A 12,773-nucleotide genomic window follows, 5' to 3' on the forward strand; every position below is an offset into this window, starting at 1 on the left:
CGATTAGCTGACTTGGTATGGCCATTGCAGACTAACCGGTGCAGCTGGCGATAATCTCTCTTTGTGGTTCTGCGTGGACGTCCTGGCCTGGGTATTGGAGTAGGGACACCCCTCTGAGCATTTCGTTTCAGGATCTTTGACACCTGACCTTGAGTGATGCCATACTGCCGAGCAATAGCACGCTGTTTCATGCCAGAATTTCGTAAAGCCACCACTCCATGACAAACAGCATTGTCAAGTTGACAGACCATCTCCAGAGGAAGCGGCAATAACTTTTGAAGACGTGCAGCAGTTGTTTTCCACAAATACAGAACGCAACAACCCTTATATACCCGATTGTGAAGCCAATCGTCAAATGTACCTGTCCTTACATTTTGTCACGCCACCTGTGATATAATCCTGTTATTGACTTCTTGCTGCGAAAGACAATCAGTGACATGGTTCTTTCAACAAAGACATCACCGAAGGGTAAAAGAAACTCACCAGATTGATATACTGAGTTCAGAAAGTAAACCCGTCAAGAAAAAATAAATATTCCATATTAAATGCCAAGTCTGTACTTTAAAAAAATTAAATAATGCTCATATCCGAATCCATATTCAGATCTTCACCAAAATCGAATGTATTTGTCCTTGTCAGACTCACAACCAGTCAACCAAGATTAGTCCAAAATCCGTCCACAACTTTTTTAGATATCCTGCTACGTATTATTTTTGGCCCCGTCTCCCAATGGTGAAGAATCACTTTTTTTCTTTCTTTTTTTTTTTTTTTTTTTTTTTTTTGTATACAAGATCGAGGCTCGTGAAGGAGCGAACATTAATCACACAGAAAGACAAACAGACACATAAAACAAATAACATCGGGAGCGGTAGACAAGATGGGGAGAGAGGGGGAAGGACACAAACACAACATTTGAGAGCAGGGACCGAGAGACATGGAGACATGGAGACATCGAGAGATCTGTGGGAGGGAGAGGGCTTTGGGGGGGAGGCATGTGAAGGGGGGGGGGGGTGGGAGAGGTATAAACATATGGACACTGCCAGAACTTCCAGGAAAGAAGTTGGAATTTCAAACAAGGTGGATCTGGGGTGAATTAGTGGGGGTAGAAAAGATCAAGGTTTTGGATGGGGGCAGATAAGAGATGGTGGTGAACAGCTGTTTTAAAGACCTGGAGGGAGGAGTGGGATTGAAGGGAGTGTGGGAGTTTGTTCCAGAGGCGGGAGAAAAGAGGAATGAAAGAGTGAAGGTGAGCAGAAAACCGAGATTTCGGCAGTTTAACCATCAGAGGGTTGCTGGCAGATCTTGTGCGACCTGTAGGAATATTTGGGGGACAGAGCACAGAGAGAGCTGGGGGAGCAAGGCCGGAGAGGAGTCGGTAGAAGACAGAAAGACCACCTACCTGCCTGCGGTGAGTGAGTGAAAGGCCCTCAGAGGTAGCTTCATCACGGGAGATTCCCATGATTTTGAAAGCTTTGGATTCAACAGCGTGAAGCCGAGCCAGGTGTGAGGCAGGAGCACCAGCCCATAGGGGAGAACAGTATTCCATTGAGCTGCGGATGAAAGCCTTGTATGTGGTGAGGAGCTCAGGTGTGCCGAGGAAGGACTTCGCACGACGGAGGATGCCCAGTCGGCGACTGGCTTTGGAGGCCAGCTTGGAAATGTGGTTTTCCCAAGAAAGATCATGGCAGATAGCGAGACCCAAAAGCTTGAGCGACAGAACTTCTTGGAGATGATTGTTGAGAAAGTAGATGGGAGGGATGTCCAGTCGATCTTTTCGGAGAGACATAGTAAGAGTGTGAGATTTGTCAGGATTGAAAGACATGTTCCACTTGTTTGACCAGTCTGTGATTTTGTCCAGGTCTTCAGAGAGTGAGGAGGCTGCAGACTGCCGATCTGAGGGAAGAGGAATGGAGTGGTAGAGAGTGGAGTCATCAGCAAAGAGATAGAGAGGATTTTCCAGAGAGTCGGAGAGATCATTGATAAAGACCAGAAAAAGCACAGGGCCCAGCACACTGCCTTGGGGAACTCCAGCCTGAACAGGAAGGGGAGATGAGAGAAATCCATTCAGGGCCACACGTTGACTACGACCAGAGAGAAAGTCCGCAAGCCATGCACTTAAAAATTAAATAATTATCATATCCGAATCCATATTCAGATCTTCACCAAAATCGAATGTATTTGTCCTTGTCAGACACCCAACCTGTCAACCAAGTTTAGTCCAAAATCCGTCCACAACTTTTTGAGATATCCTGCTACGTATCGTTTTTGGCCCTATCTCCCAATGGTGAAGAATCACTTTTTAAATTCTAGTAGCCGGATCAGAATCCGGATCTTCACCAAAATCTAATCATTTCGTCCTTTTCACATACGCTACATCTTTGCCAAATTTCGTCCGAATCCGTCCACAACTTTGAGATATTTTGTTCACAGACAAACAAACAAACAAACAGACAAACATACAAACAGACAGGGGTGAAAACATAACCTCCATCCACCTTTGGCGACTGAGGCAACAATACCTGGTAAGATTAGGTGAGTCACCACACCAGGTATATCAGACATATTCTATTGATAAGACTACAACCATGACTGAGATTTAATTGATTTGAAATGATGAAGTTGATGATGAAATCGTTGTTGGTTTTACATATATTAATTGTTAAGGAAGTCTTGTTGTGATATTTATTTGCTCTCTTTACAAATTCTAGAGAGACAGCTACACAATAAAGATGTCGTGCACGATTAGGTGATGCGTCCGGCCATTTATACCACCAGTTGGGTCATCGTGGCTACATGTTTCGATGAGGACGTGCTTTAAAGTTTGCGCATTATCCTTTGGTGTTGTGGGAATGTCGTTTAGGGTCTGTCTACTTATTATGTACCGACAAATGAGGAGAGCTTAATTAGATGATTTTTAAAGAGAAAAAAGGAGGGAGGGAGGAGAGAGGAGCACCAAAGGAAAGGTAAAACCATGGAAAGGAAAGAACATCAAGGAGCATGAGGAGGAGGATGGGGAATGGAGGAAGTGCAGATGATTCCTTCCGTCATATTTGCATACGCAATAAGTAGATGGCCTTTAGAAAGGAAATTGCCCATCAACATTTACAAAGTATGTGCGTTTGGCGATCCCATCTGAGCCCTTGTCTCATGAGGCTGTGACCATATGTTGAAATGTTATCCTTCACACCCTTTTTTGCTTGTCCGTCGTCTCCTGTCCTCGTCATGAAAATTAATTAAATATGAGCTCCTCTCGGAGCCATGGACATTTAAATAAGGATTCCTTGTAAAAATGTGGACAGCTGTGGCACCAACTCTCTTCAGCCGATTCTTTGCAGCCATGCTTGATGAAACAACACAGGACATGTCACCAGGTGGGTTCAGATCTGGGAAACTATTCAACCTGTTAACACTGCGTTCCTCAAGCAAAGTCACAGAGGCCTTGATTAGAGAGCTCTTGGATTCAGATGACTGTGCACTGGTTGCGCGTACAAAGGAGGCCTTCCAGGTTATGGTCCATAAGTTTTCAGAAGCCTCCATCAACTTCAGATCATACCTCCGCCTGGTGAACAGTTTACGTTTTGCATCCCACTGATAGGCGGAAACTGGATTCGGACCTGAACCATAAGCGAATTGGCTCGTTCGTGTCACCGAACCAACTCATGCACCAAGTTTTGTTATAATTCGTCCATAACTTTTTGAAACATCATGCTCCATATCGTTTTTGCCTCTATCATTCAATGTTAAAGAATCACTTTAAATTTTTTTTAAATTCTCGGATCCAGTTTTAGATCTTCACCAAAATCGAATCAATTAGTCCTTGCCAAAGACCCAATCTGTCCACCAAATTTCGTCCGAATCCAGACAACATTTTGAGATATCCTGCTCAAGGACAAACAAACAGCGGTGAAAACAACCTCCATGCACCTTCGGTAGTAAAGGGAATAAGTCGGCCCCGGTTAGACTGAGGATGCTATTGCATAATGATTAAATTTCTGGAATTCCATAAATGCTAACAAATTGGAATTACATACAGTCTGGCAAATCCTGCTATCTACTTTCTTAACAATTCTCTTGAGGAAGCTCAGTTATTCAAACTCCGGGGTCTCACTGTCAGACATGATTTTTCTTGGGTAAACCGCATTTCAAAGTTGGCCTCCAAAGCCAGCAGCAAACTGGCCACCTTCTGTTGTGCAAAGTCCTTCCTTAGCATACCTGTACACCTATCCACCTACAATGCCCAGGTTTCTGCAGGGCACACATGGTCCACCATGAACCCTCTCCTGGTGAAACTTCCTAAATCCAGGATCACTGCTCACCTCCACTCACTTGTTCTTCTTTTTCCCACCTGTGCAATCAACTTCCACATTCTCTTCAATCCCATCCTTCCCTCCAGGTCTTCAAGACAGCTATTCACCACCGTCTCAGATCATCCCCCAACCAAAACCCTGATCTTTTCTACCTTCGTTAACCCCATACAAATCCCTCCTTCTTCCAGTTTTCCATTTTCCCTCCTTGGAGTTTCCTCCGGTATCCATCTTGTCCACCCCGCGCATGCGTGTTTTGTGCCCTGTTTTTGTGTTACCTGATCCGTTCACTGTACTCTTCCACGAGCCTCGACAATATATACAAAAAAGAATCCTCATTTACTTCCTTCATTTTAATTAATAACCGATAAAAGATTCCACCTTCCTATTAGAATGCCAAATATACCATGAAAATGATCATGATGTGCAAAATGGATATATCATAATTACTTTTTTACATCATCATGAAATTATAACGACATTATATTTACATTATAATGAAATGTTTTCTATAATCCGGGTATATCAGCTTCTTTGGATTGCCTCTATTACAATTAACCCCCTGCAGCCATCTATTTATTACGTATGCAAGATGGAGGACGGTAGATTAAATTCAGAAACCAAATTGAGAAGGAAGAGAAGTGGAGACTTGGGAAAGAAAGGAAGGAAGGGAGTGTGTGAGTCATTGGGAAATAAAGGAAGAGAAGGGCAACATTGGGGAAGGAAAGGAAAGGAGGGGCAAGATCGAGTACGTAATAAATAAATTACCCAAAGAAAGGAATGCAGGCTGATCTGTCATTTTGGAAATTTGTTTTAAAGTTTTTAATGAATGATTTTTCCAAACGCTCGGTTAGAAGTTCCATTTCGCATCAATATATTAATTAGCATTTTGCAAAATTAAAAAAAGTGGAGCTGTTGGAATAACGGGCAAAATTCTGCCACATCTTGACCTTCATCGATAGGACCATTATCGATAAAATTGAACTGAATTCTGATTGGTGGTGGAAAGCCTCTAAATCTCCAAAATAACACTGATCCGTTCACGTTTCGAGAACTGCTGTGGGTAATGGGGTCAACTGTCCCCAAAAGCCTCAAAAAGCACTGAAAGTGCCTGCTTCGATCAAGAAACCAGGATTATCTGGTGAGGGGAAATCAATTTATTACGTATGCACGTGGAATGCAAGTGGTCATCGAGTACACATCCATTAGCCGGATCTTTAAAATTTTACGTGTAGATTTTACATTTAAATTAAATAATTGGTTGATTAACATGTACGTAGTGGAGATGGTAAAAGTGTATATAAATATATAATGGTCCCTGAAAGCATATGCAATCCTGCAAAGTGTTATTCTCTCCCATAATTGTTTTTTTATTGCCAAAATTGAGAAATAAAATCATGTGTCCCATGACTTTGGCTCCGATCCCCAAAAAATCATTTAACGTGCCTCATGCCCAGATATTATTGCAGACATATGTCGAACATGAAAGAAATTCGTACAGTGATTTTCAAGTAAAGCCTCCGGACGGACAGATGGATGGACAGATTGGATGGATCATGGATGGACAGATTGACGGAACCCAAAATAGGGAGAGAGAGGGAGAGACATAGGAGAGAGGGAGAGAGGGAAGATGGTAGAGCATGCAAGAAGATTCAATCCTCGATTCTATTCAAAACTAACTCTCTTCAATCCCACTCCTCCCTCCAGGTCTTTAAAACAGCTGCTCACCACCATCTCTTATCTTCCCCCATCCAAAACCTTGATCTTTTCTACCCCCGCTAATTCACCTCAGATCCACTTCTTTGAAATTCCGACTTCTTTCCTGGAAGTCCAAGCATTGTCCATGTGTTTTATACCTCTCCCACCCCTCCCCCTTCCCATGCCTCCTCCCCCCAAGCCCTCTCCCTCCCACAGATCTCCCGATGTCCCTGCTCTCAAATGTTGTACTTGTGTGCTTCCCTCTCTCTCCCCATCTTGTCTCCCACTCCCTTTATTATATGTTTTATGTATCTGTTTGTCTTTTCGTGATTAATGTTAGCTCTTACACGAGCCTCGATCTTGTATACAAAAAAAGAAAAAAGGAAAGAAAAAAGAAAAGAGTTTGGAGAGAAAGGAAAGATGGCTTGGAGGAGATTGTAGAAAGAGAAAGGGAGGGAAAGAGCATGTGTGGAGCATATGGATGTGGGTGGTGAAGATCAAACATGTCGCCATCTTTGTGCCAAGGCTCAAATGTCCACACGTGTCGATTCAGGTGGGGCAATGAAGATCATAAGGATGAAATCCCAAGGCTGATCAGTAAGTCTGTGACCTAAGTACGTACTCAAGATTGACTGATCTCATAAATGGGATTTCCAACTAATGATCAATGACATCATTGACCGCACATAAGTATATATTATGGATAACTAACTTACTTTCATCAAATTAGCAGCATGACGTCATAATTATGATACAACTATAATACGCACAACTTGCACATTCTACATCAAGATGAGCAATATATGAGTCATTGAGACGTATACTTAAATAAATAATTCGCTCATGCACACACGATGGTTCGAGTTAAAGTTGCGTTCTTGTCGGCCAAGTGTCGGTGTTTGAAACGTTTGGATTCCAAACTTGGCACAATGATACCGCAATTTTACCCGTGGACGACAGTCAGACAGACATGCCTCATGTCTGTCAAACAAAACTGAAAATCATTCCAAACAGGAGACTTGCTGTTTTTAACGACATTGTAAAGGACACAAACAACAGGCACGGATAACTAATGCAATGTGTTAAGTAAGGTGGTGTAAAAGAAGCTGCATCAATGGTGGTAAACTTCCAAAATATCTTTGTTTTCTACAACCTAAGCTTTATTTTATTTAAATTGAATTATATATTTGAACACTGTAGAGCACATATCACCTTCTTTACACTTTCAAAAACCTTTTATTTAGGAGAACTTGGACAAAATATTACAGTATTTTACATCATCACGACCAATCAAATTAGCCGCTTGCAGGCCCCGCCCCGCATATGTCCTTTTTTCTCAGGAATTTTTGGGGTAAGGTGTTCTATATAGGGGGACATTTAAAATGTTCTACGTACCATAGAGTCCAAGAAACACCAAAAGTATAAAGAAACAGCCATTTAAGTTATAGGACTGGCAGGATGGCCTAGACTCTTGGTCATACAGGGACACACACTGTCCCCTAAACTGTCGAGCCTGAGTTCAAACCTCGGGTAAGCTATAAACGGTTACATCTATAGTTTCATCAATGTATGTGCCATCCTGTCTCTCAGATGGACATTAAACTGGAAGTCCCCTCTGCTGACATTAGTTGGTGGACATTAGAGATCCCAAGATGTCCTGTATACCACTATATATATATTTTTTTTTTTCATGCTGTTAGGTGCAGGTATATTGGATCTTGAGGCAGTTTTTCCGAGTCTATTGGGCACAATCCTGGACGGGTCGCCACTCCGACATGGGATACTCAAATGGCTCATTTTTCCCAGTAAGCTGGAACTTATTGTGCCAATCTCACGAGGATGATAGGTTGAGTCAATCCACCTGCTGTTATGTATTGCACACCAAAGCCTTAAGATCTTAAGCCACCACTATTCATATACATATATAAATACATACATACAATGTCTGCCTTGTGTATTTCGTGATCAGGTCATTTTCAACGCCCCTTGTAACACTCGGTGGTGTATCTGCCCTAGAGTTTAAGAAATTTGTTGAATTTCCTGAAATTACCCACAGATGTTCAGCAGAGTTCAGTGATAAGGATGAACACCTATTGTGCGATTCAAATCTTGTCGTGAGTAGGGGCACGAGAGCAAATGTCCCATCAAACACACACGTCATGGAGAACGTTCGTATAATCATATCTCGGTGAGAAATTGTGATAAGGCGCTGCAGTCCAGGCATTTTGGGAGCCATAAGATTATCTTCGTCACTCTTACCACTACCAGCTATACCACAATAGATCAATCACAATAATCCACGAAAGATCATTCACAATAATCCACTATAGACCATTCACAATAATCCATGATAGATTATTCACAATAATCCACTATAGACCATTCACAATAATCCACGATAGATCATTCACAATAATCCACTATAGACCATTCACAATAATCCACGATAGATCATTCACAATAATCCACTACAGACCATTCACAATAATCCACTATGGACCATTCACAATAATCCACTATAGACCATTCACAATAATCCACCAGAGATCATTCACAATAATCCACCAGAGATCATTCACAATAATCCACGAGAGATCGTTCACAATAATCCATGATAGATTATTTACAATAATCCTCTATAGATCATTCACAATAATCCATTATAGATCATTCACAATAATCCACTATAGACCATTCACAATAATCCACGATAGATCAATCACAATACTCCACGATAGATCAATCACAATAATCCATGATAGATCATTCACAATAATCCATGATAGATCATTCACAATAATCCATGACAGATAATTCACAATAATCCATGATAGATCATTCACATTAATCCACAAAAGATCATTCACAATAATCCACGATAGATCATTCACAATAATCCACGATAAACCATTCACAATAATCCATGGTAGATTATTTACAATAATCCATGATAGATCATTCACAATAATCCATTATAGATCATTCACAATAATCCATTATAGATCATTCACAATGATCCACTATAAACCATTCACAATAATCCACAATAGATCAATCGGAATATTCCACGATAGATCAATCACAATAATCCACTATCGATCATTCACAATAATCCACTATAGATCATTCACAATAATCCACTATAGATCATTCACAATAATACATGATAGATCATTCACAATAATCCACCATAGATCATTCACAATAATCCATGATAGATCATTCACAAGAATCCATGATAGATCATTCACAAGAATCCATGATAGATCATTCACAATAATCCATGATAGATCATTCACAATAATCCACGATAGATCTTTCACAATAATCCATGATAGATCATTCACAATAATCCATGATAGATCATTCACAATAATCCACTATAGATCATTCACAATAATCCACTATAGATCATTCACAATAATCCACTATAGACCATTCACAATAATCCACTATGGACCATTCACAATAATCCACCAGAGATCATTCACAATAATCCACTATAGATCATTCACAATAATCCACTATAGACCATTCACAATAATCCACTATAGATCATTCACAATAATCCACTATAGACCATTCACAATAATCCACTATGGACCATTCACAATAATCCACCATAGATCATTCACAATAATCCACTATAGACCATTCACAATAATCCACTAGAGATCGTTCACAATAATCCACTATAGATCATTCACAATAATCCACTATAGATCATTCACAATAATCCACTATAGATCATTCACAATAATCCACTATGGACCATTCACAATAATCCACCAGAGATCATTCACAATAATCCAACCGCTCCCCCCCCCCCCTTCCTGGCCCCCCTAATCAACTTCCTCCCTCAACTTAAGCTTCGTTTATCCGTTACCTTTACTGGGCAAACCACATGAATACCTATGAACACAGTGAGGGTATTTGTCAGTGTGTTTGAGACTGATTAATTTTGTAATCATTTAATTAACAAGAATTATTATATAAATATTTTTGCAAATTCTCAAGACAAGAATACGCAGGACGTGTAAAGGTAAAGGTACATCTGGTTATTAAATGCACACATCTGGTTAAAAAAATGTTCTTTAATTCATAAAAATAACATTCATTGATGAATTAAGGCGCGAAATCAATCGTTTATCGGAACGAGTATTGTTTAACACATCAAGGTTGGGGTTATGAGGTTCAATCATTAGCAATTGACCAATAACTATAAGGATCGTTTGTACAGAATAATAATAATAGTAATATATTAAAAAGTTTGCGAAGTTTGACGAAGCATAGTCATTTATAACATCACGTGACGTAACCCATAAGTACATAAATACCTACATGATATTTAAGGTTATTATAACTTACTCAGAAGTTCTTGAGCATTGCTGGAAATGCACAGGAATCCTTGTAAAAGTGCGAGGAGCGATAACGTCCTGAGGTTACCCAAGCGTCCCATGGTGCTCCGTATGAGGCCCTCGAAGAGTTCGTGCTGGGGGTCAGGGGGCGGGGCACGCACGGAGTGAGCGTCCCGAGGAATCGGTGCGCAGTCTCGCACCGGGAACTTCGAGTCGCGTTTTATTCAGCGAGCCCCGCCCCCCCCGCCCCCCCCCGGCCGCATTATAAGGGGTCCTGTCCTGGTCTCGAACCGCTTTGTAATCTCAGGAACACCTTACACGGCTCCGATGTTCTGATTATTATTATATACATTACACCCTTATATTGTATATCATTGCTACCTGAGTCTGCACCTCTCTGATGGTCTGTAGGTGTAAGCATTGTCTCTCTTGATGTCTTTATGAAAAATTTCCTAAAAAACGACGAACAGGTGATGATAAAATCAGAGTGATATATCAACCAAACTTGTTATAAAGGTGTTTGTAGCAGATCAACTCTCTATCTCTTTCCCCTTTCACTCTCTCTCTCACACTCACACTCACCCCATCTCCTCTCACCCCCTACCATCCCCTCCCTCACTCCCCTCTGTCTCGCTCACCCTCCCCCCTCACCACTCCTCCAGCCACTCCCCCTTACCACCCTCTCTCCCACTCCTTTCTCACCCCTGCCCCCTCACCATCCTCTCTCACCATCCTTTCTCTCTCACTCACCCCATCCTTTCTCACCCCCGCCCTCCTTACCATCCTCCGTCCCTCTCACTCACCCATCCTTTCTCATCACCCCTACTATCTCCTCCCTCACTCTCACTCCCCTCCCACCCTCTCTCTCCCCTCCTTACCACCCTCTCTCTCCCCTCCTTACCACCCTCTCTCTCACTCACTCCATCCTCTCTCTCACTCACCCCATTCTCTCTCTCTCTCACTCACTCCATCCTCTCTCTCACTCACTCCATCCTCTCTCTCACTCTCTCTCACACTCCCCTCCCACCCTCTCTCTCACTCACTCCATCCTCTCTCTCTCACTCACCCCACCCTCTCTCTCACTCACCCCACCCTCTCTCTCTCTCTCTCACCCCACCCTCTCTCTCACTCACTCCATCCTCTCTCTCACACTCCCCTCCCACCCTCTCTCTCACTCACCCCACCCTCTCTCTCACACTCCCCTCCCACCCTCTCTCTCACTCACTCCATCCTCTCTCTCTCACTCACTCCATCCTCTCTCTCTCACTCACTCCATCCTCTCTCTCTCACTCACTCCATCCTCTCTCTCTCACTCACTCCATCCTCTCTCTCTCACTCACTCCATCCTCTCTCTCTCACTCACTCCATCCTCTCTCTCTCACTCACTCCATCCTCTCTCTCTCACTCACTCCATCCTCTCTCTCTCACTCACTCCATCCTCTCTCTCTCACTCACTCCATTCTCTCTCTCACTCACCCCACCCTCTCTCTCACCCCAACCTCTCTCTCACTCACTCCATCCTCTCTCTCACTCACCCCATTCTCTCTCTCACTCACCCCACCCTCTCTCTCTCTCACCCCAACCTTTCTCTCACTCACCCCACCCTCTCTCTCACTCACCCCATCCTTTCTCACCCCTCCCCCCTTTACCACCCAGGATACCGGGGATAGCTCAGCTACTCTTCACAAAGGACACCGTGGGATATTTAACGTCCACCAACAAATGCTGGCAGATGAGACGTGCAGTTTAACGCCCATCCGAGGGACAGAACACATTGATGAATCATCCAGCCTGTGAAACATTACAGATTATAGCTGTGTCGGGATTCGAACCCAAGTTACAAAGATGAGAGGTGAGTATACGTACCTCAGTCCAGGCCATCCTGCCAGAACCTTCAGACAAACCAAATGTAAATAGTGGACCCACTGTTTGGAGAGGTTCTGCGACTGAAGGGTGGAAATCTCAATGATGGACGGTACCTAGTGAACACTATGGATAATCATCAACTCTTTATTTACATATCAGCGAACTGAATTCAACCAAAAACTATTTTTGAGGTCAACATAGGTCACAAGGTCAACCACTTTTTTGAAATTTCTAAAATCCTCAATTTTCATCTGATTGACTTGAAATCTGAATTGGATTTTCATATCAGCTAACTGAAATTAACCACCAACTATTTTTTTGATCAACATAGGTCATAAGGTCAACATCGGCCAAAGGTCAACCACTTTTCTCAACTTTCTAAAATCCTCAATTTTCATCTGATTGACTTGAAATCTGAATAGGATTTGCATATCAGCTTACTGAAACCAACCACCAACTATTGTTGAGGTCAACATAGGCCAAAAGATCAACATAGGCCAAAGGTCAACAATTTCGAATTTCTAAAATCTCAATTTTCATCCAATTG

General features: G+C 42.2%; 1 protein-coding gene across 1 annotated transcript in view; it reads right to left on the reverse strand.

The window, feature by feature from the left end:
- The window catches only part of LOC137437253 (collagen alpha-1(II) chain-like), a 30,410-nt gene extending 19,845 nt beyond the window's left edge, over positions 1-10,565 (reverse strand). The window contains exon 1 of the mRNA XM_068131618.1: positions 10,371-10,565. Coding sequence (XP_067987719.1) covers positions 10,371-10,461 — 91 coding nt within the window. The 5' untranslated portion in view covers positions 10,462-10,565. The remainder of the gene's footprint in view (positions 1-10,370) is intronic.
- Between the last annotated feature and the right edge of the window lie 2,208 nt (positions 10,566-12,773).

The sequence above is a fragment of the Myxine glutinosa genome, chromosome 12 (assembly GCF_964187855.1).
Source record: "Myxine glutinosa chromosome 12, kmMyxGlut1.1, whole genome shotgun sequence".
NCBI classification, from domain to species: Eukaryota; Metazoa; Chordata; class Myxini; order Myxiniformes; family Myxinidae; genus Myxine; species Myxine glutinosa.